The sequence below is a fragment of the Perca fluviatilis genome, chromosome 24 (genome assembly GCF_010015445.1).
Source record: "Perca fluviatilis chromosome 24, GENO_Pfluv_1.0, whole genome shotgun sequence".
NCBI classification, from domain to species: Eukaryota; Metazoa; Chordata; class Actinopteri; order Perciformes; family Percidae; genus Perca; species Perca fluviatilis.
The window spans coordinates 10,924,946-10,952,618 of NC_053135.1; the positions used below are offsets into that span (position 1 = coordinate 10,924,946).

At 41.0% G+C, this 27,673-nt stretch overlaps 2 protein-coding genes across 4 annotated transcripts in view; both read right to left on the reverse strand.

Annotated features, from left to right (window-relative positions):
• Positions 1 to 6,334: 6,334 nt before the first annotated feature.
• Positions 6,335 to 22,557, reverse strand: LOC120554115 (OX-2 membrane glycoprotein-like). Of its 2 annotated transcripts, none has more exons than XM_039792733.1 (8): positions 22,407 to 22,557; positions 18,747 to 18,832; positions 18,481 to 18,613; positions 17,381 to 17,704; positions 16,171 to 16,500; positions 14,041 to 14,325; positions 13,164 to 13,265; positions 6,335 to 6,729 (listed from the first exon to the last, which is right to left on the reverse strand). In XM_039792733.1, exons 3-8 carry the CDS (start codon positions 18,548 to 18,550, stop codon positions 6,725 to 6,727), a joined length of 1,116 nt encoding a protein of 371 aa, XP_039648667.1. In that variant the 5' UTR covers positions 18,551 to 18,613; positions 18,747 to 18,832; positions 22,407 to 22,557; the 3' UTR covers positions 6,335 to 6,724. The 2 variants fall into 2 exon arrangements, with proteins under 2 accessions (XP_039648667.1, XP_039648668.1); XM_039792734.1 differs by lacking the exon at positions 22,407 to 22,557 and adding an exon at positions 20,753 to 20,915.
• An 818-nt stretch (positions 22,558 to 23,375) lies between these two features.
• LOC120554116 (immunoglobulin superfamily member 10-like) overlaps positions 23,376 to 27,673 on the reverse strand; it is a 32,555-nt gene continuing 28,257 nt past the window's right edge. For both annotated transcript variants that reach the window (XM_039792735.1, XM_039792736.1), the window contains 2 exons: positions 23,771 to 23,834; positions 23,376 to 23,577 (listed from right to left, as the gene is read on the reverse strand). In XM_039792735.1, the coding sequence (XP_039648669.1) occupies positions 23,439 to 23,577; positions 23,771 to 23,834 (203 nt within the window). In that variant the 3' untranslated portion in view covers positions 23,376 to 23,438. The remainder of the gene's footprint in view (positions 23,578 to 23,770; positions 23,835 to 27,673) is intronic.

Sequence of the window (27,673 nt, forward strand, 5' to 3'; positions counted from 1 at the left end):
GTGTGTGTGTGTGTGTGTCTGCGTGCGTGCGTGCGTGCGTGCATACCTCTGTTCTTTATACTCTCTCGATTTCAATCAAAGTAGTTTAACTTCTTAGGTACACTATCTATAATGCTTTTGTGAGCCGACTGTCACCTGGCGAACAGGAAGCAGAATTACACCACAAGTCACATTAAAAGGTGCCCTGCCACACAAAACCATTTTCACTTGCATTTTTTTAAATATGTTAGGTCCATATGTGTTTGTGTTATGTTGTGAATGTAAAAATGAACTGCTACCTCCTCTGTCAGCTCTAGCCACTGAAAAGAAATAAGCGGAGAAATCAGGCCAATTACAAAAGCTGGTCAGTCTGACGTGGTGTTGCCTGAGCTCATTACTATTCATGAGCTCGCCCGGTTGCGCTGGGTAAGGATGCTGATAGCAAGGTTCTCATTGGCTAGCTGTTAGCCAAAAAGGGTCAAGCAGCTTAGCTCGTTGAATATTAATGAGAACTGGCACAAATCGAGCTGAGTCTTCCTGCAGGCTTTCTATACCACACTAGAATGGCTTGAAACAAGGTAACCAAGGCATTATTTCCACAAAAAATGTTACAGAGTCCATGGTAGAACTTCAGACATTACCACAAAGTTATGACATACGTGTGAAATTTGACCTGCTGCGGCAGTAGAAGAAAAGCCAGAGGATCACTAGCATCATTAAGATAAAAAATCCCATTAAAAATCCATCTAACGGATGTTGAGATATTTCAGTCTGTACCAAAGCGCTGGACCGACCAACCTTAACTGCCATACTAGCATGGCTAAAAAAACTATATTTTAGAATGTTAGCCTACATTTGGGGTTAAAAGAAATTTAAATAAGTCTTCATCTTTAATATTGATAGAGGGATGTGTTGCGTCTCAGCGGATAAATAAGAAAATATTGTGGTATAATCAACACATTCTCACTCCCATCGCGTAAAATATGGATGCTTGGTCAGGTGCCTTTGGCGTTGTTATTGACACTAAAAGTCTCCTTTAGCGTTATATCTAAACGCGGTTTATCTAAATATGCATGGTCGGGACTATTGGCGTCACTTTTAGGTTAGGTTAGGTTAATGAAAAGGTCGTGGGTGGGCTTATAAAAAGGTACGTTTCCATGACACACGGGACAAGAACGGGACACTTGGGTTTAGGAAACGAAGAACGGGACAGTTGGGTTTAGGAAACAAAGAACGGGACAGTTGGGTTTAGGAAACGAAGAACGGGACAGTTGGGTTCAGGAAACAAAGAACGGGACAGTTGGGTTTAGGAAAAGAAGAACGGGACAGTTGGGTTTAGGAAAAGAAGAACGGGACAGTTGGGTTTAGAAAACGAAGAACGGGAAAGTTGGGTTTAGTAAGAGAAGAAAGTGACAGTTGGGTTTAGGAAACGTGACATGGACCCCGGTCTCCTGGGTGTAAGGCAAGCTAATTTAGCAAAGCCAAAGCACCTAATTGGCAGAGTTGAAAAATGAAAATGCATAACAGGGAAGGCAAGTGCAATGAATACATTTTTAAACGCCGGTGTTTGCACATCAACCTTCATTATTTGTTTAATGCTGATGTTGTTGCATCACCTGAACATTTCCTTTGATTTCAACACTGAAACTAAACTTATCATCCAAGGTGATCATTTCAGCATAAATCACTTTTAACCAACAGGTGTTGAAGCACGTTTGGAGCCGACAGGCCAACAGACGGGAGAAAACCTTGTTCTGTTTCAGCTCATCACAAGATGAACTCTTTCCCCACCCTGAATCCAGGAAATGAAACATTTCACTTCAGACTGAAACCAGTTACAGTATTAATAAAAACTGAACCAAAAGTCTCCACAGGCCTCCCTGTGTGAAGCTCCATTCAAAAGGTCATTTCTATGACGCAAATCATTTTTTTTATGGAGAAAGAGAAAACATTAATTGTTGTATATCTAAAGATAGTGGAGCGTTAATTCAAATGTGTACAAGAACAAAGTTGGCCATTTTTGAGGATTGCTGAAAAATAAAAATAAAAAATAATTTCTGAGTCTCTCAGAACATAAGATATTTTGCTTTTAAAGAGTGGATTTAATGGTTTATCTTCCATACGTTAAAAGCTTGACATCTAGCATGCAATGGCATTACATGTGTATTCATAATTAACACTAAATGAGCAGCAACTTCATTTTAGAGTGTCAAGTTGTGATTTCGTGGCACAAAGCTGTGACCACCACATTGACGGTCTGATCATTTTTTGTCTTTTATAATCAACAAAAGTTCTGTCAAGGAGCGTAGTTTGCCGCTGGTTAAATGGGCACAACAAACACAATTCAAAAGTGAGTGGTAGGAAGTTGGTCTTACAGTTTATGGCTGCATGAAGCACCACGAGCAGCGTGGCCTGTGGGATGTGCTACCTCTGTGGTTTTAAAAGTGCTAAAAGCTGTCGTACATAGCTACATTGCTTTCGCAATCTGGCGCGCGCACACACACACACACACACACACACACACACACTCATACTCACACTCACTTTTGTTATCGACCCCACCTAACACCTAACATGCTGCATCGCCCACCACCCATGTGGAACATAGACTCTTTTCCCCTATGCTTTAGAGTTACAAACAAGGAAGTACAACAATTTGTGCTTGTGACTGTTTTCAGTTGTTATTACAAGCCAACATCTTTAAAAAGATGTGCTAGTTTCTTCATTATTTTACTTTGGAACAGTGAAAGTGGAGTAAATGTGCACAAAAATAGGAATTAAGACTTAATTGGGGGGGGGGCACTTGAGAACTCTTGCTTTAAAGCAAATTAAACATGGCTACCATCTAGTGGTGTAAAAGCAAAATTCTGCATTCTGAACTTAAAAGGGAACTGGCCATATATTTTCCTAACAGTGTAACTCCATAAACATTAAAAGCCACTCACCAAAACAAAGTGATTTTTATTGTGAAGTCCACTTGAAGTCAGCACAGTTTCTTCCAGATAAGCCTCTATGTTGTTTTTAATACTCATTTTTGTTGTCGTTGCTTTAATTACATCACGGTTAACAATCAAAAAGAAAATATGTCAAAAGCCACAAGTGCCTTGATTAACAAACCTACCCTTTCCTGTCTTTGTGAGGTGAGTGGAAACTGTAATACAAAAAAAGTTTATTTATATGAAAGATGATGGAAAAATGTTGCAATGGTTCAATTCGGACTGTAGAGTTTGAACCCTGAACCGCTGCGTCGAGGACCGAGCACTGTAGAGTTTAGTTCATTTCAATCAGTGTGACTACCTGACGCGCCTCGTGTGATATGTGATTTCTCGTGATATCGCGAATATCCAGCTGCCGTGCACGGTAATTGATTTCATAAACAATAAAAGTCCACTCAAGACCTATTTTTACATCCTATACTCAAGACTAGCCAACTTAATACTGTTATATAATTCAACCATTTGTCCATTACTTGAATTGTTACTATTATTATAAAAGTATAGGCCTATATTATTATATATATACTATTAATATATTACTATTTTAAGTGTTTTCCCATTACTTACCATTTCCAAGTGTTTTCCCAATGTTTGTTTTTTATCTTACTATTAAAATATTTTCCTATTACTTTTAGCTAGATATTAGGTAAGTGTTTTCCCCTTACCTTAGCTAACTGCTCTAACATTCTCATGCAGCAAAAATGATTATGTGGCTATGCAATTACATTTTTTTTTTTAAATACCTTAAGCTATCACTACTCTACAATCTTTCCACATAACCCTTGGCTCCAGCAGAACTACTCCTGGTTGGCAAGCCCACCATGAGGCTAACAGCTTCCTAAAATCATTTTAAGGAACAATAAAAGCAATTGCATCCCGTGGACTTGAGGTTAAACTCATGGCAACAATTATTTTACAACGTATTTTTCAAATAGTTATTTTGCCATGAAATTAAAAAAAATGTATCCATGACTCACTCAAATAATAACTAAAAACAACCGTTTGTGTGGGATGGGTGTTAATTTGAGGCTATTTTAAGCTTTAAATATTTGCATTGGTTCATCATAGATTATAAAAAAAAGGCATGAAACACAGTTATGCCACTCACAAGGTCTGAGAGAGAAATAGTGAAGTCACTGGAGTGGGCTGTTGGAGGAAATGAGTTTCCTATTGTAACATTATGGCGAGGTTTCTGTACCACCCACAGGCTTCATACAGTCACCCAACAACATCTAAAGAATGCAAGTTGGTTCGGAGAGTTCAGTTACACACGTGAGGTATTACTTACGTCTAATATTCTTACTCAATATCTCAAAACACAGACCATAAAAATCAAAACAAAAAGCAGATAAAGTCTCAGGTTTTATTTCCACTTTTAACTTCAGATTTATCTCAGCACCTGTACAAGAAACTACTCATCAACTCATACAGATACTAAAAAGGTTAACACTGTTAAAAAAAATAATAAGACACTGTTAACACTGAAGACATGATTATTCAACTGAAATACAAAAGAAAACAGCAGGTCGTCAACTTAGCTACGCTTTTTAAAAACTTCAATAAAAGGCATTTATTAACATTTAAACCTAATATTCACCTTTATATACAGACAATGTACTTTAATGTAAAACCACCCAACAGCTGTGTTTATTTGTTAATAGAAAATATATAGATTTTTTTTCCTGATAAATGAGGTATAAATGACATTTTCTACAATTAACTAACTATACTGTGCACAGCCCATAGGCCCATATTAATATTTTCCAAAATAGAAAGTTATATTCTAACACTGGTGTTCTGTAAGTCGTGAAATATTGTACAACACACATACACACATATATGGAGGACATGCTCTAAATGTCTTTGCACGCACACTCTGTCACACATCTCACACACACACACACACACAGTGATTCACAGCTGCAGGGCTCATCCACACAGGAATCGTTTGGGCGGTGCTAACCACCCAGCGCTTGAAGGTTACAGGGTCGACCACCCTTCTCTGTCCCGCACAACACAGCAGCTCTAAATAACAAACCTTTCATTCCTTCCCACTCAAACCCATCCTTTTAGTCTTGAGTCACACCAGGGCCGGTTCATTAAAAGTTAGATTTTAGCCTTTCCTGTAACGTTTAGTTCAAAATTGGCATGGCATCCTATTCATCCTCCTCCTTTTTCTAGTTTACAAAAATGGTTGGGTCACTGACAACCACAAATACAGGGTTTTCAGGTGACGTAGCAGGCTGTGGTGGCCGTTTTGGTGGTCAACAGCAATCAAGGCACCAGTGGCCAAGACAGTTTCAGCCACCCTAAAAAGGCTCTGAAGAACAATTTTCTCATGATCATCATCATCATCATCATCATCATCATCTTCTTCTTCCTCTGAGCGATGGGGGTTCAGTGACACCGTGTTCGTCTGTGCACCAATCGGGATTGAGCAGAGTGTCAATTAAAAGTGTCTGATGACAGTTGTGGGGGTTGTTATGCTTTTGTTGCCAGATCACTGTCGGTCACATCTGATCAAACCGCACTCGCACAATGACCCGATGACGATTAGCTGAGTTTTGCAGCATTAAAGGTCCTATGACATGCTGCTTTTTTGGATGCTTTTATATAGGCCTTAGTGGTCCCCTAATACTGTATCTGAAGTCTCTTTCCCGAAATTCAGCCTTGGTGCAGAATTACAGCCACTAGAGCCAGTCCCACAATGAGCTTTACTTAGGATGTGCCATTTCTGTGTCTGTAGCTTTAAATAATATTGAGGAAGAGAGGGGGGAGGCAAGGTGGAGGCTGGGGGTCTGGCCTTGACCAACTACCATGCTTCGCTTGTTTGCAAGCCATAATGTCTCTCTCTCATGGGCAGGCCAAATTCTCTGGGCGGGCAAAGCAGAGAAAGGGGAGGTAACCCCTTATGACATCATAAAGGGAAGGTTCCAGATCGGCCCATCTGAGCTTTCATTTTCTCAAAGGCAGAGCAGGATACCCAGGGCTCGGTTTACACCTATCACCATTTCTAGCCACTGGGGGACCATAGGCAGGCTGGGGGAACACATATTAATGTTAAAAAACCTCATAAAAAGGGACATTTTCATGCCATGGGACCTTTTAAAAAAAAAAAAAATAAAAAATACCTAGGAAAATCTAATCCACTTTCATTTGTGCTTGTTTAGAAAAATGTTTTAAGGGTTTTTAAAAGAATATAGACATAAGTCAATCTTTGAGTTGCTTTTAAATGGAGTCTAATCAATTTCCCACTGATAAATGATGTATTAATGTATTTAAATTTAGATTACATTAGTTGAGTTTTTTGACAAGCTACCCAACAAAGTCAAAAACATTTCAAACCAACAGAGACAACATCTGAGAGTTGACCTTATACACTGCAACACCACTGGACCTCTATGAAGCCATAAGATCTACCGATCCAAATCCAAAACCCTCTTATTCATATCACAAGGACCTCATCAATCATCAAAGCAACTATTCTAGAGTAAGTGTAATATCTAGCATTGAATAATGTGGTTTTAGTGCTGTTTACGTTGTAGTAAATGACATGAGAAACGTGTGTGTGTGCACTAGCGGGACCTTCCCAGCCCGTGGAAGCAGAACCAGCAGCGTCGGTTCAGTTCTGTGAAAGCTCTGTTCCTTTCCTCTGCACGCTGAGCTGGAGGGCACGGTGCTGAGCAGCTAGGTCAGGCTCAGAGCTCCACTGGACCTTCATCAAAGCAGCAGTGACGTCGGCATCCAAATCAGTCTGGACACACAGAGAGAGAGAGAGAGACAGAGAGACACGCACAGTTAGGTGGGTCAGCTTTGTCCCAAGTAACTTTCCACAACGTTTTATTTCCCATTTCCCATTAATCAACACAAATCCCCAGCAGTCTGCATGTCCTGTCGGGCTGCGACAACATTTTCCTACAGGGCATCCTCTGAGATTTCATCTGTGAAAAGGTTGAGCACTATGAGTTTAGGGGGACATCAGGTATTTATCCTTAAAGAAAAGCAAAGTGAGTTTCAGAAAATATGCCACTGGTAAAACTATAGATTTGTTTGAAAAGCACAAAGTTACATTTATTATAACAGGGGAAAAAAGTATATAATATTGTCCAATTCTTTATAATAAAAGTTCAGTCTACAGTTATGCTCAAAGCTCTTTATTTTAAACTGTAGCTAAATGCTTACAGGACTCTACACATGTTGACATTATTATCATTTTCTATGAAGACTACAGCTCCAACAAGTTCTTATTTTCTTAGGAGATAATGCCAATGCGCTACTATTATTCATCAGAGCATATGAGGTGGAGGTCAGTGCAAAGTGTTAAGGCCGGCAATAATGGCTGGGAATCAAACTGTTGTTTCTCCAGTGAAGAATGAGTTTCCCCAAGCCAAAAATGTCTTAACATCACAGGCAGAGGTTGCATTTACTTGATATATAAATCCCAACCAGGAATGCAAAAATAAACACAGCAAGCACATACACGCTTGCATCCCCAAAACCACCCACTCACATCCAAAAAGACCACATGCACATATATAATGAAACATTGCAGGAATTCCTTCGCCGTGATCAAGCGACTGCCACGCCTCAATGTACATGTGGCGGCAATGGGAGTTATTTAGCGGTTAGCTTGTAGTGTTAAAGGAATACGCCACCGTTTGTTGAAATAGGGCTTATCACGGTCTACCCTGGCTGTAGATAGGTGGGCCAGCGCATTTTTTGTCTCAGTGCAAGTAATTAGGTTGTTTTTGTCTTTCGTTGGCTCACTTTTACTCACAACATGCTAACCGGCAACATAGGATTCCATTCACAATGCTAAGCTAACTAGTGGTGGCGCTGCTGGTGTTGCACCGGACCAAAACAATGCATGCACAAAAAATGCATTGGCCCACCTATCTACAGCTAGGGGAGACCGTGATAAGCTCTATTTCAACAAACAGTGGCGTATCCCTTTAAAGCTGAATCGACACAGCCTAAAAGCCTAAGTGGAGCGAGAGTGACAAGAGAAGTGTGTAACATAGAGCTTGGAAAATCACACTGCAGTGGCCAGATGTTTCTGAAAAAGAAAGCAGCAGTCACTTTCATCATGTGAAGAATTTGGGCTGCATCTCATTGCCCTTATTTGATAGCTCCTCGACTCCTCGGCTGAATCAGAAGTTGTTCTGTCCCTCCTCGGTGAAGGCCGTCTCAAAGCTCTTATTCCTGCCACGAGGAGCAAGGAGCGAGGATCGAGGAGCTATAGGCGAGGACACACGAGAGCAGCCTTCCCGGAAGCCGTGCAGCTGAAGGAGTTTCTAACTCCGTCCATACAGCTGACAAATTCACGTGACGCTTCAAAGGAAAGGACCTCTCATCCCTCTAAAAAAACACACATAAAAAACACATTTCCTCGTTTCCTCTCTCCTCCGATGATTTTCCTCCCGTCTCTCCCGTGCCTCCTCGGTGGGAGGGACTAAGACGCGAGGGAAGGGAGGCAAGCGGAGGAGTCGAGGAGGCAATTCAAGCGGCATGAGAAGCACGTCTGGTGCGCTGCTATATCGTGTTTTCCTACCTCTAATCTCGAAGGAGCAATCTGTGTTACCCTCAGTCCTGCCCTCGTGACCGGATGTGGCGACTCCCCCGTACTTCCTGTCTCGCTACAGATTAAAAGCTGCCACTGAAAACATTGGCTTTCATGAATAAACGTCTCTTATCTGAGGTTAACTCCCTGACCTTGCCCTTGTCGCTGTGCCACCACTGCACCTTATAGTCTGTACATCTCCACCCGATCCCACCAAAAAAACAACAACATGGAAACACAGACACAAATAGCAAGCAGCATTTTACTGGAAGAACCTCAGTCCATGGCCCTACTTCCCAGCTGTGATTGAAGGCTGAATAACGCCCACTGATTCTGTGGGAACCACAAAAGGACCATTTGTGGCCGGCTCGCGGTACAACTTTAGCCGCAGACATCACAACTTTTCAATGCCGTCCACAGTGGCTTTCTCTGCAGCTCAACATCTCAGACACACTTTAAATGCTCTGCATCCCTCCAGCAATGGGGCAGTTCACCTTACTAACAAAAAAAACTACAACATATAGTCCCTCTTACCTCTAGCGTTAGCTACTGTAAGCCATGCACATAGTTTTACAGTATATGCGCCAGTTTTTGGATATTTAGCTGTGGTACTTGGATTAGTTTTGGGTATTTCACATGAGAAATATATGTATTTGTGTTTTTTCCTCTGCTCATCTTGCAGGTTTCTTTCTTTTGGTCTCTTGATTGTGGGTGATTTTGTCACAAAACAGAATAGAAAAATACTTTCAGTATTTAGTTTTCAGGCGCTATAAAAGAGTTTTCAATAGGAATATTTCTTTGGTAGAAAATAGTTCATAAATATTATACTAACCAAGACTGTTTCCAAAAAAACAGTCCTGGTTGGTCTGCATAATATACACTGTACTTTTTCAATGAATTCTCGGAGATGCAACTAAATGGGGTAAGTAAGAGAATATGTGGTTTTGTAGCTCAGGTAAACCAATCCTTTAATTGGATCTACCTATCTTTATTAATTGTGCATCACCGGCCTTTGCATTAGTGTTAAATTTGATGCCAACATTGATATTGATAAACCGGATCACTCATAAACCCCGTCGTAGTCGAGTGTGTGGGTAACATTCACAAAATGCTCTCTGTGTACGATGCAATTAAAAAAGCTTTAAAGTGCTCATATTATACTGTATTTAGAGGTTGTATCAGAATAGGTTTACATGGTTTAATTTTCAAAAAACAGCATATTTTGGTTGTACTGCACATTGCTGCATCTCCTCTTTTCACCCTGTGTGTTGAGCTCTCCGGTTTAGCTACAGAGTGAGACATCACACTTCTGTTCCATCTTTGTTGGGAGTTGCACATGCGCAGTACCTAGGTAAGGACTACTAGCCAGTCAGAAGCAGAGTATGAGGGCGTGCCACGCTAGCAGCTAGGCGAGCATTATAACGTGTGTTACAAAGTGACGCATGTTTGTCTCTGAAGTAAAGGCTGGACTACAATAGAGCTGTTTGGAGCAGTTTGTGAACAGTGTTTTCTGTTGGAGATGGTCCCTTTGTAAACGTATAACATGCACCAAAAAAGATATAACACTATAAAGGAAAGAGAAAAAGCCAAAAAAGCATAATATGAGCACTTTAAAAAGATATGTCAAAATGAATGAGGCCAGCTCCAAATAAGGACAAATGCATCACAGCTCTCTTCACTTAAACTGCAATCTGAATCACATCCCAGTAAAAGCCTGTATTCCTGGCACATCTCAGCCAAGACTGGGACATACAGTAAGTGTGTGTGTGTGTGTGTGTGTGTGTGTGTGTGGGTCTGTACAGTCGAGCGTTGTTATCAGCTGGGCAGGCTCTCAACTTTGGGCTCTGTTCCTCCCTGTCACTGCTCCCTCCTCCTGGCCTCTAATGTCCGTCTAACAGCCCGAAGGATTAGACAGAGAAAGAGGCTCTTTTCTTCTGGCTGTTACCTCGCGACAATAAGCACGACCACTTGTTATTCTGCTCAGGATGCACGGAGTTGGAAAATGAGGAAAGACCTTCAAGCAATGTGGAAAGTCTCAAGCAAACGGGAGCGTTTTTTTCTTCCTCTCTCTTCAGAGAAAAATCTATTTTTGCAGTGACCCAGCTGCCATGTATTCAAGATATCCCACAGATACTTGTGCAAGTTCTGGTCCAATACCACGTCCATCAATCACGTGCAAATACAGTGTTTAAGAGTGTCAAGACTGCCCCCCCCCCGACTGTCATGAGTTTAAAGAAAAACACAAACACTCTTAAATCAACAGCATAATTGACGCATTGTTGTGTGCGACCCATGTGGGCGAATGTTGGTTTTGGCGCTCGACATGATGGGGTGACGAATAAAGTAGGAATTAAAAAGATGTGTCATTGGGTTTCCATCTTTAAGACAATAGGAAAATGCACGTATGTGGCGTCTGCTTTCTTATCGCACAAGAAAACAAAGAGGAGGAGAAGCTGAAGGAAAAAGGAAACTCATAAATCTTATTGGAGGAAATGCATTGCGCTGGAAGAATTTAGAATGAGTCCGTGCAGGTATGACAAAAGAAATATCAAATATAAAACTATATTTATTATCGTATGATTCTGGTTGGCTCATGCGCCACAAGGCGAAATTGCGCATTGCCAAATCGAGAGTGGCCGTGAGACCGTCCTGACCCCGACACTCATCATCAGCTGCAAACTTTTGTTTTTCTTCCTTTACGGCTTTTGTTGGCCGGCAGAAGCACAAACGTCAGCCAAAGCTTCTGTCATTGCCGCGATAACTTTGCTTTTCCCTGCCTCTCCTTGGTGGGCAGAGAATTGATGATTAAAAAAAAGGGGGGGGGGAATGGGCAGCGGTCCACACGCCACATTACGCTGGCAGCACACCGTTTCCGTGACACCCAGCGAGGATTGTTGGAAAGGTGTTAACAGGAGTCAAGGGAGTGTTGATGACACGTGAGTAAGCATGCCACCTCTGTGTGGAGAGTCGCTGTGAGCTCTGCAAACTGACCTTTTGAGTGCGTTGTCAGAAACATGTGAGGCATTTCATAGTTTGATGACGCTCTTGGTCACTTGACCAACATGCACCTACACTATATTCACTTCCTGAGATTTCCTTCCCACTCTACAAACAGTTGAAACAGCTGAATTTCCCAAATCTCATGTATTACTCATTAGTTAAAACAGAGAATAAGCAGATAAGGAGCAACATTAGCACTCATTTGGAGTTGTGCTTGTGTCCAATTGATGAATTAAATCCAATATTCAGTGTATTTTTGCTCTTTCTTTGGTCTCTACCAACTCCTGAGGGGAAATATCTGGCTCTTTAGCTACTTACTGCTCCATGTTTACCAGCTAAAATGTAAATGTTAAATGTAATGGATGTTGTTTGATAGCATAGTGGTTTTCACTAAAGACCGCTGCCTGGTGTGCCTGGAAATGATGCTGATGAGCGCGATGAGAGTGAACCAAAAACAGTAACGTTGCAGGGCCGGAAAACCCCCAAAAATGAGCTGAAAGTCTGTGAAATCCCCCGTAGAGTTGAGGGGAACTTCAAATAGGGCTGGGCGATATGGAGAAAATCAGATATCACGATATTCTTGACCGAATACCTCGATATCGATATTGCGGCGATATTCTAGGGTTGACAATTGGTGCTTTAACAAAATATCTTCACACTTAGATTTTAGATAAATAATCATCAGTAATGTGGACATAATGTCTAAGTGGGGAAAAGGCAAATAATAGATCAGCTAGTACAGTCTGGTAGGTTCAGAAAAGTACATCACTTTACTGTAATGCAGCCTTCAAAGCCAGTAAAAGACAACACTTATGTCATATCACGATATCCAAAAGCTAAGACGATATCTAGTCTTCATATCACGATATCGATATAATATCGATATATTGCCCAGCCCTAACTGCAAACCAGTGATCATTCTCTGTGGTGATCCCAATATAAACATAGTGACAAAATCAGCTGGCTTCATGTACGACTTTTAACGGGGTTTTTTTTTTCAGTCAGGATTGGCTCAAGTTCTCTGAGGTTGTTCTAGTGTGCCAAGATGATTATGTAACCAGTAGAAATGTAGCAATTCATCACAATCGCTACAATGACAAGAGGCTCTCAAAACTTGGCCAGCACAACAGGCCACAAAACAAACAATGCGCTGCATATCAGCAGTGTTTTTCTCCCATCATAGAGATCCTGTAAGAAAGAAAATCCCATAGAAAAAGACCGACCCTGAAGTCCTCAGCCTGTTTTTTTTTTTTTTTTTTTTTTTTTACAGTTACACCTCAGGCTTCTGCTGAACTCTGCTCAAAGTGCCTCTTATTCACTTTCTCCACCCACGCTTTCCTGAACTGCTGGCAGCTTCAAAAGAAAAACATCCACCTTCACGTACTCTCATTGCAGGAGTTAACAGTATGTCGGTTACACTTCCCAGAACGCCTTTGGAAAACCACGAGAGAACCTTGTTGCACACAGCCGCTGCAAACACTGGTTCTTCACCGGGGGTTTGCCGTTTTAGGTGGATTCAACCAAATCCTTATTAAACTAAACGTGGATAGAACGTGTAAACACATTTCGTCGGTCATTTAAGAAGAGGGAATGTGGCTCGAAAGCGCAGCCGCAGAGTCGGGACTCACCGTCGGTACAGATGAAGCACTTGCAGAGACACACACAGAGACACAGGAGGAGGACCGCCGCCACACCGCACACTGAGAGGAGGATGACCATGGCAGGACCCACTGCAACACACACACACACACACACACACACACACACACACACACACACACACTTCCATTTAAAGCACCGTTTAGGTTTGATGACATCTGGACTAAACATGTTAGGTGATGTGGAGGAAAATAATCCTTCTCGTATGCTGCGACATTACAGGATTCAGGAGGCCATCAAAGCAGCCATAATTACCCGTGACCCAAAATAGCCGAGAATACACACATGTTGAAAACAAAGAGCCTCTTTCTGCTTCACCTCAGCACACAAGAATGGGAAATAATATAGAACTGGTTTCTACACTTTGTTTTTGAGACACTACTGGTATGTAGTTTAATTCTGGCTTGTTTCTTGTGCTGCTGTAACATCTAATCTCAAGCTCAGATTTGACAAACAAAATCACTACGAAGTCCACCTGGCTAACGGCAGATTTTATTTGTGGTTACACCTTATTTTTGATTACACTCTCTTTCACTAAGAGGCTCCGACAGCTTCTTTGTCGCACGGAACGCTACAGGACATCATTCCTACCACAGGCAATACAACTTTTTAAACACTTCATCACTGAGTGCTTTAGATAACAATACTGCACTAAGTGCAACTTGCACAAACATAGGTTTTTACTGACATCTTTATAAATACTATTTAAGTAGGTGGTACATTTTTATTCCCAACTTGTATATACGTTTGTACATTCTCCACAATAATTGGTCAAATCGTGAAAACGTGATGACATTTAATGTGATAAAAAAAAAAACATTGGAAGAGGATTTACGAGCTCCTCACCGTCTGTGTTGAGGGACACTGTCAGGGGTTTGACCAAACCCGGGTGGTGCACGATGCACTTGACGGACCGGTCGTTGAGCATGGCTGATTGGAACGACAGCGTGCTCGTGACTACCGTCGTGCCGTCGCCCTGGTCGTAGGCGGATGAAACGGGCGGTCCGAGTGTTCGGTTGTCCCCGCCGAAGTTCCACAAGATCTCTGCTGCGGGTCGGGACTGGGCCGTGCAGTTGGCCTCAGTGACTCCTGGCGACGAGGTCACATAACTCACCTCTGGTTTGGGTAAAACTGGTGAAAGAAAGATTGTGTGTGTAAAATTAGCATTTCGTCACCTTCCTAAAATAATTGCCTAAGTCATTTTTTAACAAAAATGATTTTGTTGCCTAAATCATGTCCTCATGGTGCTGGCCACCTCTGGTAAAATTGCCTAAATCCTCAGTTGAACAGGTCATGTGATTCTACACCTTTATTATAATTGCGATGTCAAGCATGTGACTTAGGCAGTTTTATTTTTTGTGTTTTCTGAAAAACCTGAAAAAATGACTTTTAACAAAAATGATTTTGTTGCCTAAATCATGTCCTCATGGTGCAGGCCATCTCTGGTAAAATTGCCTAAATCCTCAGTTGAACAGGTCATGTGATTCTACACCTTTAGTATAATTGCCGATGTCAAGCATGTGACTTAGGCAGTTTTATTTTTTGTGTTTTCTGAAAAACCTGAAAAAATGACTTAGGCAATTATTTTAAGAAGGTGACGATTTATAGGTTTTGTTTTTTCTTTGTGATACTGGAAGCCGTCTTGTATTTTTGTCTGAGCCTGCCAGTCACAGACGACAGAAAGCAGAGATTTGTTCCTCTGCCTTTCGTAATGGAGATGGAGAGACGGAGCACATCGCCTGTCAATCTCTGTCCCCCGGAGGACACAATGACACAAGTTGTCCTCCGACAGGGCCGCCAGAAAACAGAGGCAAAGCAGCTTTTTTACTAACTCTGGCTGGTTGTGTGTGTGTCTGGGTCTTCGGTCAGTTGAGACAAAGCAGAGCAAGGAGAAGGACATACACACAGACACAGGCCTTGTGTCTAGGGGAACAGTAAGCCACTCATCCCCTGGGCTTTCTCCCAAATTAAATCACCCCTTTCCCCCTCAGTGACAACCCCTCCCTTGGTCAACATCTCACACGCACGCACGCACGCACACACGAGGGACTCGAAGCGCTGTCACTGAAACAGTAGTTTAATGAGCCACTTGAGAAACTTTCACCTCAGGGTTAGTTTACACACAGCGCTTCCCTTCCCTTTCCTGAGCTATGTCTGGGATATAAACACACACACACACACACACACACACACACACACACACACACACACACACACACACACACACACACACACACACACACACACACACACACACACACACACACACACACACACACACAAGCACACACTTCCTCTCAGCCTACAGTGCATCTCCAGTACAATAAGTGTCAAGAACATTTGGAAAATAATCCCTAAGGTGCACAGTGTTTGTATTCAGTCAGGACTGTGCAGTGTTTGCTTTAAAAGCTCCCTATTAATAAATACAAAATACAAAAATGTATTAGTCTAATACAATTTTATATTGTTTTTTTGTGCCGTTCTGTATGTATTTTCTGGTTGACTTTTGTATATTTGTATAACAGGCCGATCTACGGTAGAGACAGCCATCGCCAACTAGGTTCAACTTGTTTTAATAAAAAAAAAAAAAATCAACATTAAATAATGAAATCATAATTTATGTCTTTTCACAAGGGGCAGTTTCCTCAGCATAATCCCCCCACACTAAATGACAGAAAGGAGCGGTTGAACGAACGGAAACATCTCGCTGTTGCTTCATCGACTCGTTTAGAACAATGTCGGGAAATCCCTCACATTAGTCATAAGTTCCAAAATAGATTTATTAAAACATGATAATTAATTTGCGATGGCATCACCCGAGAAAGATAAATGGGGCACTCAAGAATCTAAATCAAGGATCCCGATCTCCTTTAAATACTTCTCTAAGCACACACCATTCCGTTCCCATTTAAGGAGTCCTGGCTCCTATGCAGCGGGATATTCCCACGAGGACAGAGACAGCACACGGGTACTCACCATGAACAGACAGGCAGGCCGTGTCCTGTCTGGTCCCGTCCGGGTACGTGTGGAACTCGCAGGTGTAGCAGGCCTCGTCCTCCGTCCTGACCTCCTGGATGGTGAGTTGGGTGTCGCTCAGACTTCGGCTCAGGCTAAACCGGGCCTTGTACTGCTCCTCTACAATCCGGTGGCCACGCTTGGCGTAGGAGGCCACGGTGGTGGTGTCGCCCTGCTCGGCCGTCTTCCTCCACAGCACCTGTTGCACCCTCTCGGGGAGGCTGTACCAGCAGGACAGGGTGGCCAGCTTCCCGCTCACCGCCGTCTTGTTGCCCTCCAGGCGCACTTTACCTGGGACAAAGGGAAATGCTCCCGTTATTAAAAAGGTGCTCGAAGCGATGTTGGGTGATGGCACTTGTTGACGTTCGAAGTATTTTTAAACAAAACGAGGCTAGATTGCCCCTCCCTCCTCCTCATCCCGTCCCATCTCCCTCCCTTCCGTGCACTAACCCCCCAACCCCCACCCCCAAATCCTTCTTGTCGGTTATTGGCTGGAACGCTGGAAGACTGTTATGTTTGGTGGTGCAGGTTGGCACAGTTTGTTTTTGTTGCCATTTGTGGGGCCTGGGCTGTCCACAGAGATTGCATTTTTTTTTTAACAGTGTGTTCAGGGGACAGGCAGCTCGCGGACAGTGAGGAGAAGTTTGCTGTATGTGACAAAAAAAATGCGTGACATCGCTTAGAGCACCTTTAATATCAAGACAATGAAGATGATATGCAATAGCAAGTTGGCCTCTGAGTTGATTTATTTCTTCTGGCATCAAAATGTGCAATAAAAACTTCACAGGACTGCTGCTTGTGTGCAGGAACCAGGGAAACGAGGTCTGGGTGTAATAAAAATGTCTGGGTGTAATAAAAAATGTATGTGCACAATTAATAGTAACAACAGGAAGTGCCAAGGCTAGCTGGGTGGCGGGTGGGCTCTCTTCCCTGCTGGTCTGCAAGTTCAAACCTCAGCCTACTACTTCCTGTCTCATACTGTCTTACAATCTAGTAATAAAAACATAACACTATGTGTGACCCTAATTTGTCTGAAAAAAGAAAATAAAAAAGTGTGTGGAAAAAAGAACAAAAGTTCAAATGTTAGGTGTGAGCTGCAGCACTGGAAAATTGCTTATTGATGATAACTTGTTCTTTAAGATAACATGAGCTGGGGGGGGGGGAAACTGACCGGTGACGCTGATGCAGGTCGTGCCATCTAGCGGGCCCGTGGGGTAAACATCAAAGATGCAGCTGTAGCAGCCCTCGTCATCAGGCCGCACCCTCTGGAGGGTGATGGAGCTGGCGTCGTTGTGGGAGGCGGTGAGCTGCACGTTGGGATCTTGATGGCTCACGCGGATCGGCACGCTTTGTTGGTACGCCAGGAGGACCTTCTTGTGCCGGTTCAGCCAGCGCACTTGCCGGACGGTGTCGCCCGCTTTCGTGGTGACGTTGCAGCTAAGCAGCAGGGAGTGACCTACCTCGGCGCTCAGCCTGGCAGGAGCTACGACCTGACCTGAGTTCAGAGACCATATTACATTTCACTTTTACGCACCCTGAAATAAGTAAAAGGTGCCAATAAAACAATGTGGAAAAAAAACTGTAACATCTGGAACAAACAAGGAGCACCGACTAGATGCGGCTTTTTTTGTAACAAGTAACAAGCCAAACGTTTTTTAAAACTTGTCATATGTTTTGTTTATGTAAGATCTTGTCAAATGAAAAATGTGCAGTGGAGTAAAAAGTACAATATTTCTTTCTACAATATAGTGAAGTAGAAGTATAAAGTAGAATTCAATGTAAAAAGGCAAGCATTGTTAAGTTCTTTTCTTAACCCTTGTGTTGTCTTCCTGTTGACCATGCAACTTGGTGTTTTTCTGGGTCGAAATTTCTAAATTGTGTTGTTCTTTCAACACTTTATTCAAATATTTTTGTCACTTTCTTTCCAATTTTTTTGTCACTTTCTTTTTAATAATGTTTTTGTAAAAAATGTTGTCGCCTTTTCCAATATTTTTTTTCCTCTCACTTTTTTTGACAAGTTTTTGTCACCTTTGGCGATGTTTTTTGTCACTTTTTCTGATTTCTTTGGTCACTTTTTTTCAGCGTTTTTGTAGCTTTTTCCAACATTTGTCACTTTTTTCTCCAACATTCTTATGTCATGGTTGAACCGAGGACAACAGGAGGGTTAATAGATTTGTACTAAGTTACATTCACTGCCATCACTGCCAAAATGAATATAAAAAACAGCAGAGCACTCGGTACCAAACAGCAATTACTGAATGCAGAACGTACCTTGCGTCCTGGAAACAGCCGTTCCTACTATCCAGAGGAGCAGACACAGGGGCAAGGCAGATCCACACATTGCACACTGAGGCTGGGTTATCAACTCACACGCTGAGCCAGTAGCACATCCAGGCTGCTGCAGCTGCAAAAACACAAACACTGTCAGAGAGCTTCAACCACAGCCTTAACCTACAACTAGTTTGAGGCTACACACAGTTAAAACCATCATTAAAGAAACAAGTGGTGTGAGTGAAGAGGCCGTGATGCAGACGTACCCCCGTCAGCTGTCCAGTGTTGTGACTTGTTGAGCTGCTGTTGGTCAGAACGGCTGTAGCTGCATCCCACTGACACACTGTGTCTGCTGTAATGGGGGAAACATGAAGCCAGAGGATGACATTAGCCATGACAGCATCGTCTCAGCCTCATGAGAGATCACTTTTTAAAAGTTCCTAGATCCCGAACACAATCAATGCAAAATACAGTATTGTGTCGAGGGATGGTTGCATGGAACTCACTTCAGGCTGAGATTGCTAAATCAAGCTTTTAAAAAAACAACAACAAGTAAAGCAACATCTAAGGGCCCTAAGCCTGTAACCATATTTTGTAACTACTTTTGTACTTTTTATGTATAGGAATATTTATATGTATACAAAGATGTTGTAAGATTTAACTTTTCTATATTCAGTGCGTATGTATTTAGTGTAATATGTATAAGAGTATATGAAGAGGAATATGTATAGTTATATTTGCAAGAAGGAATAATGCTAGTTATACTGCTCTTATTTTTTTATTTTTATATCATGTGGCTGTCTTGTCTGTTGTAATGTTTTATTTTTTGTGTGGACCCCAGGAAGAGTAGCTGCTGTTCTGCATCAGCGAATGGGGAAAATAAAATTCAAAATCACCCTTTACTTACTTAAAAATAGGGCCGGGTATTGCCAGTGATTTCCCGAATCATTTCGGTTCCGATTCAATAACATTTCTGATTCGATATCGATTAGGTTAGGGAAATATCAGTTGCAAAACCAGTTTAGCTTGGCTATAAAAGAGATTCTCCGAGAGCTTGTGCTGTGAACTGTACGAACAAGAAGCAACCCTCAAATATGTTGTATAGTGCACCAGGTTAATGTTTACATTAAGAATTAAAAAAAATAAAAACGTTTGTTTAAAGTACTTTTTACTTAACAGGACTAGCATGGCAGTCATTGAAAAATAGGGGTGCACCGATCCGATATTAAGATCGGATATCGGTCCCGGAAAAATGAACAGATCCACGGGCCGATCCAGTTTTTTTTTTTTTTTTTAATCCCTCCGTCGCACGTGTGTCGCATGCTGGAAGAGTTGAGTGTACGAATGAATAAGAATTCAATACATTACATCTATATTATTTTGTCTTAGTTAGGAAAGTAATGTTTAGTTAGGAAGCTCTGGTGCCTTTAGTCTCTTCCACATGGTGGAAGGAAGGTATGAGGTGGAAGTAGGGCTGGGCAATATATCGATATTATATCAATATCATGATATGAGACTAGATATCATCTTAGATTGTGGATATCGTAATATGGCATAAGTGTTGTATTTTCCTGGTTTTAAAGGCTGCGTTACAGTAAAGTTATGTCATTTTCTGAACTTACCAGACTATTGTAACTGTTCTATTATTTGCCTTTAGCCACATTACTAATGATTATTTATTTAAAAAAAATCTCACTGGGTTAATATTTTGTGAAAGCACCAATAATCAACACTACAATATCGTTGCGGTATCGACATCGAGGGATTTGGTCAAAAATATCATGAGATTAGATTTTCTCCATATCGCCCAGCCCTAGGTGGAAGGTATACAGTTTATTATTAATTCAGCAACGGTATTGGATCGGTATCGGGTATCGACAGATCGACAAAGCCCAGGCATCGATATCGGTATCAAGACTGAAAAAGTCGGATCGGTGCATCCCTATTGAAAAGACATATTAAACGATTTTAATTGAAGAATTGATTATTTTAACCCAGCCCGGCTTAGAAAACTTTAATAAAAATGTCTTAAAAACTTTTTTTTTTTGCAGCTTTCGCACATTAGTTTCCATTGCAGTACAATGTGTAAGCATCAACAACCACAGCTGCTGACTCATAAAACATCACCTGGGGTGTAATGGAGGTTTTACTGTAGATGATAGTCCTGACAGCATGCACACCCTCTACCGTAAACACACAATTATCCGGCAGCAAAACAAGCTGCCACGCTTGGGATGTCTAGACAGAGACCTCGAGATTTCAAAATCCAAACCTGAAATCCTCAACGGAAATGACAGTGGTCGGATGATGATGGAAGCAGGGATGAGGAGGCATTAGTCAGCAAGGTGATACGCAAAAAGGTGTGTGGAGGGTGCAGACCCACAGCTAAGCTCAGCCGTCGGTTGGCTGTCAAACATCACGTAGTGTTTGGGTAGACAATAGATCTGTAAATGTACCCGAGAGTTCTACTCTCAGATCACTTCTCCACACCCTGGACAAAAAGGTGGGAACAGCAGGGATCAGGAACAAACTGGCCTTTGATCAGACTCAACCAGACCGCATAAAAAAAACCACAAGACAGACCTCAGAGCTTTATGGGCGTTGTGTGCTCTTTACAATGCCAACCATCTGGCTTCAAACATGCAACCTGCTCCTGTTGGGCAACAGTTAAATCACCTTTCAACTCCAAAAAAACAAATCAACCACTGATGTCTCACTGTGGGCTTTTGTAACCTATCTGATTGACCTCTAGGCTTTTAATGTAAAACCACTAGATAAAGCCCAAAGGAAGGTAGTACGTTTCACATTCAGGAGGGCTGAATACTTTAATGTCCACCAAGAGAGGGGCTGAAACAGGCTGGCAAACTGGAATCCTCAAAACTTGCCCTACATCCAGATGTGCACTTAACATTTTTGCACAAGCTGGTTGAGTCCCAGAGAACACATGTTAGGGGAGATTTCTTTAACAGATTGCTAACAGAAAACCTGGAAACCACATTATAATTTTCTTAATACTTTTTTTTCTCTACATAATCAAGCCAATTTTGTGGAAATGTAAATCTGTCTCTTGACTTGCCAGGTGTACCACTACTAGGGGGTGGGGGGAAAAAATCGATACAGCATAGTATCGCAATATTTTCCGTGGCAATACTGTATCCATACACAGACGCCAAGTATCGATCTTTTATTATATATATGTGTTGTCTGCTTGACAATCCCATTTTGCAGCAATAAAATTGAAGTGAGATGAACAAACAGAGAAATGTATCTTTTTAGCTAAAACAGATGTTGACGGAGTTTTCTTTTGGGGATATAATTTTAAATTGGGAAAAAGTGGGAAAAAAGGGAATAAATTGCAATATATCGCAGAATACTGCAATATCTTTAAAATCGCAATAATATTGTATCATGACATAAGTATCGTGATGATATCGTATGGTGAAGCCTCTGGTGATTCCCACCCCTAACCACTACCACATGATAATCATAACAGATTGATACAATAAAATACAATACAGACAAGTAACACATTAAACATGTCATGAAAATCGATTTCTACAGCCAGGTATGCTAAGAAAAATATCAACTGATTTAGAAAAAAGGGCAATCTCGATTGATCTAATGCCAAAGTAATTAATGTATTTTTAGTGTATGTCAATGACTGCAATTGCAATACTGCAAACAACTTTTAAAGTAAAAGTTATTTGCAGTAAAAAAAAAAAAATATATATATTAGTTTTAGAACAACTTTATCGACTTTAAACCATCCCAAGGAGTTTCACCATGAAGTTAGACGAACTGATTTAGGGGAGGTGACATTCCTGTCTGGATTAAGTAAGAAAGACTACAATGGTAACATTTCAAGTTATTCCACATCAATTCAGCTGCAACTGCAACTCGTAATAAAAGACAATATCCAAACTTACCAGCTGACAGATGAAAGTCCGCAGAAGACGGTGCGAGCTCCCAGTAGTGTGTGAGGTGCTCCCTGAGCTACAGGTAATGTGGAACTGGAGCAGAAGGATCCATGCTTCCGAGATGAAACCATGGGGATTAAACTAGGACTGGACTGGACCAACCGCGTTGAGTTTCCTGCTGCCTGCTCCCTGATCGCTTCATAGCGTCGACTCTCCTTCGGCTGCATTTGAAGGAGAAACAGGACCTCCAGTGGCCATGTTGTGCAACTACTGCTACAACTCTGAACCAGAAAAATAACTTTTGTAAAAATTTGTATTTTACTAAATACAAATGCAGTTTCATTCTGAAAGTGCATTTTGTCTAGGGGTGATTGTTCTATTTGGTGTTGCATCTTGCTCTATTGGAGATGCAGTACATTCTTTTGATCATCACATGGAGCTTCCAAAAAATACTTATTTTGTGAAATGTTCCTTTAAGAAAGTAATGATCTACATGAATTATATTCAACGCCCACAGTAGCACCTATGAGCCACATTTTTGCTTATTAGACGACACAAATTTATTTGAGACGTGTTTTGCAGACACATTTTTTTTTATTTTGTTAAATGCTCCTTTGACACAAGATTCATACACATTCAATATTCATATTCAGCATATTTACAGTTCATCTTTGCCATATTTCAGTTCACGTGAAAAACAAAACAAAAAGCAGTAGTGAATTTATATATACAAATATATAACAGTAAATTGGTGTAAAATTATCAAATGAATTATATTACAGATGTTACAAAATGCTTACATAAAAACATAGGTCAAATGCTAAAATAATATGGTAAAAACAAAATTCAAGTATGAAAACATTAACACCAAATCTACAGTGTACATGAATCTCTTTGATCTGCTGGAATCCTTATCTATGAACTGGGACAGACATGTCCTCTGGGTCCTATTGGAAAATTGATCTTAAACATGTTTTCAGGCTTTGAGGCAGTTTTTGTTCAAGTCCAACTGTCTTCATTCAGGGACTTCGGCTTTGTGGGTTATTCTGTACCACTAAATAGCTTAAGCTTACACCTTAAGTTTGGAGACGGTACTTTAGGGTAGATGCAATGTTTTTTTCCCCCAGTAGACCCCCGTTGCCGTACCTCATTCTCTTGACTCATTAAAGGTGTTTTGGGCCTTCAGATAAAAACAAGACATTGGTCAGTTGCCAAATCAGCCTGAACAACAGTGATGCAGACAAACATGCTTACAATGAATACACAATAGTCCATGAGTAAAGGGGCATCACATTTGGCTTCATGAATTAATAACACATTAGCTAGGGAGGTGATGATGCAAATACAAATAGAAAATTCATAAACTGACTTACTCATGATCATCTTTAGTTGGTTTCTGTGGTGTCTTGTTCTCCTCAGAGTCCCTGTGTGACACACTGAAGGAACAAACATTTATTACCAAATTAACTCTGAGACACTGGTATTACCACAAGACAGATGTTGAGTTAAAAGTTTGAAATTACCGGTTCCAATATTTTCTTATGAGCCAGATGCAGGCGGTGATGATTACAGCAAGACAAACACCGGCCATTACCACAGACAACACAAGGATCAAAGTGAAATCTGGGAGAGAAGAGAAAAAAAATCATTAAGACTCAACATTCATAAATCAGCTACATATCAAATGCTAATGCTGACTTGGGGCCACCTAAAGGTTAACTTACTGTGATCACTGTTATCAGACCTAGATTTCTCATCAAAACCTAAAAAGAAAAAAAGACATGAGAAATAAAGTATTTATCAATCCATAAATCTGTATCTTTAGAAGTGTTTCTCACCATCAGCAGACGGCTGTCTGATCTCAGGAATCATGGTAAACACCTCTATCTGAGGACCAGAGAGCACTCGCACTGCACATCCAACCTGTGTGCTGTTGCCATGGAGACGAGGCAGCACAGCTGTAGTGGTGACAGTGACTGTACCGTTGGTGTTGGTGACACTGGAAGAGTTGTGGTGAGGGACAGTCAGTGTAACTGTGGGAGCAGGTCGACCTGTGGCCGAGCAGGACACTACTGCCTCTTCAGGAGAGTTGGATTCTCCAACATGGAGAATGGCTTCATGCAGCTCTGCAAAGATCATATACTGTATTTTAAAAATCTCCTATGAATGATCACGTAAATGTCTCTGATAACACAGTTAGGTTCTTACCATAGAGTTGGAGGCAGGTTGTAGCAGTGAGAGCACCTTCAGGGTAGGTGTTAAACAAACAGCGATAGCATCCTTCATCCTGCTCCGTCACCTTCCTGATGTCTATGGAGCTGTTCTGTAGTCCAGCACATTTAAACTCCACTTTCTCTTCAAAACCAGCATTCACCTTTTGACCAAAGTATTTGTTGTAAGTAGCTAGATTCTTCTCCCCCTCAGGTAATAGTTTCTGCCATGTGACCTGCAGAACCTCTTTAGATTGCATCAGCTGACAGTTTAACTGAGCCTCTTCTCCCACTGCTGCCATCACAGTCTGCTGGGTTTCTATCAGAGAGGTTAGACCTGCAGGAGATGACAGCTTTAGAGGTGGAGTGTGTAACACAGCATATTTCTTCACTTCAAATAATCCAAAACCAACTAAAATAGGATATATGGGAAAAGGGGGACATATCGCCCAGTAGTGAGACTGATCGTATGTGCTGAATTTACACTGAGGTTTAACATTACGATGCGCGACGGCCGGCTTTTGCTCCAGTGTTTTCTTATTTTGAATATCTGTGTCCTCTCGTGCGCCTGAAGCAGCAACTAAACTTTAACCTGAGCAGGTACATTAAGGAGATAAAAACACACCATCTGGGCAGAGAAAGTAGCCTACTGACAGCTGCTGTTTGGGACAGGACAGTCATCTATCTGGAACATTACGCAGCTTTAACAGTACAAGTTCTACGGGCACCACGTGGATCCAGGTCAGACCCTGGAAAATAGGGCAGATGTTCCCGTGCGCATGTTGTGGTTACTTTGTTTAGGCATTTGTTACTTTGCAAGATATGATTAAATGTGAATTTTAGCATTAACATAATTCAAACGTATTTTTTTCTAAATGAACCGCCCAAAACATTGCAGGACAATAAACACTAAAAACACAGGAGTCCCACATCAGTCTAAAAACAACAGGCTACATTATATAGACTTAGGCTAAATTAAATTAAATGAGGCTACTGTATCATCTCTTTCTCACCTTTGTGAAAGACTCCCAACGCACAAAGGAACTGTAGGACTGCACGGAGCGCCATCGGGTCTGATATGAATCTACGCGCCCAACCAAATAGCTGAGTTCAAATTTCAAAATGTGCTCTCGCGAGAGCCTACAAATGTGTGAAAGTGAAAGTGAAAGTTGTTGCAGGTCTGATGTCCACCTTCTTTGCCCATAACAGTATATATTTGCCTAATTAGGCCATACAGTGCAGGAGTGGCACAAAGTACGCGCACGTTGGCGCACAAACACGTCAGAATAGCATTAATTTATCATTTCTGTATCCACTACTCATATCTAGGCTGCATTACTAACACTACAGTATCTTACAGTTCTGTGTTGACTTTATTCTTTCAGTGCTCAAGAAGAGACTGTTCCTCCAAAAGCATTTATAGGTTATACAACAGAAAGCAATGCAGATTCAAAAATAAAGTCACAGTATAAAGTTACAACAAAATTAAAATAAATACGCCTGCAACTACATATCAAATGCTATAACTGACTTGAGACCACCTAAAGGTTAACTTACTGTGATCACTGTTATCAGACCTAGATTTCTCATCAAAACTTGAAAAATAAAAAAGACATGAGCTATCAAGTTTATATCAATCCATAAATCAGTATCTTTAGAAGTGTTTCTCACCATCAGCAGACGCTGTCTGAGCTCAGGAATCATGGTAAACACCTCTATCTGAACTCATATCTTTCTCATAAAACCAGCATTCACCTTTTGACCAAAGTATTTGTTGTAAGTAGCTAGATTCTTCTCCCCCTCAGGTAATAGTTTCTGCCATGTGACCTGCAGAACATCTTTAGATTGCATCAGCTGACAGTTTAACTGAGCCTCTTCTCCCACTGCTGCCATCACAGTCTGCTGGGTTTCTATCAGAGAGGTTAGACTTGCATGGAGGCAAGGAAATGACATTGAAATCAACATGTTTTGCTAGTGATTGTTATTACCATGCTCAACATGATCAGCAGTGATGAAATGCAATCTATTTCCGTATATGTTTTTGCTCTTCATAGTATGACAAGCTGCATGTAAAACACCTAGCTTTAGAGACGATACAATGACCTGTCAGTTAATTAATTAGTTAATAATTAGCCTACATTTCCAAAACATGTTCTCAGTCTTAAACATAGCCAATTGTAAGTGAAGTTGTTAGCAGCTAGAATCACTCACTTGAATCTGCAGAAAACAAACAGCATGCAGGAATCAATATGCCTAATATTCATGTCACAATACTACAATAGTTTTCCATGCACTAAAGTTTTTTTTGCCATAATGGAAACCCATTTTGGAGGAACTATATTCTGCATAGGCTGTATGTTTACTTATAGTTATAGTTAGGGTTAACTGTACTTTATATTTGAATTATAAATGTAAAAAGTTTTTTTTTTTTTCACTGAAGATGACTTGATTGTTAATGTATGCCACCTCAAAGACAGACTATATTTATGCTCTACACCCACATAAACTAAGTGTGGTAAAAAAGCATCCACAAATTTGAATAAGGATCTTTTTTTTTATTAATTAACATTAACACAAATGTAATACATATACACATAAACATATATATGACAAAACTGTACACATTCATTGGTATAAAATCATACATATAGTTTCTACAGCATGTATCTGGAGATCCTGCAATCATTTTCCAGTTGTAGGGACAGACTTGTTTTCTCACTGAAGTGGTATGATAGCACAGAGATTATAGGTAGTTCTGCATCACTTCCTCACAATACACACAACTCTGTATTGGTCCAATCAATTCTATAGTCTCCTACATGCTAATAGGTGACATATTTGTGTTATCGGATGGTTCTGTGTGATTAAAGGTTCTTGGGTCAATCAAATAAAAACAAAACATTGTACTTTTACTCACAATGTGTCATTACTAAAAACCTCCCTAAAATGTTGTGTTCTGCTAACACGTTCTTACTATAATGCCGGTCGAAGGTTCCTGTACCACAGTAATCATACACATTCATTATTTTTTTTTTATATTCAGTGCCGCCCTTACTATTCACATTT

Coding starts and splice junctions, on each gene's coding strand:
- LOC120554115 (XM_039792733.1), bottom strand. CDS start 18,550: ATGTGTGGATCTGCCTTGCCCCTGTGTCTGCTCCTCTGGATAGTAGGA. Junction 16,501..17,380: donor GACCTGCATCAGCGTCACCG/GTCAGTTTCCCC, acceptor CCTTTGTCCCAG/GTAAAGTGCGCCTGGAGGGC. Junction 13,266..14,040: donor AGTGTCCCTCAACACAGACG/GTGAGGAGCTCG, acceptor TGTGTGTTGCAG/TGGGTCCTGCCATGGTCATC.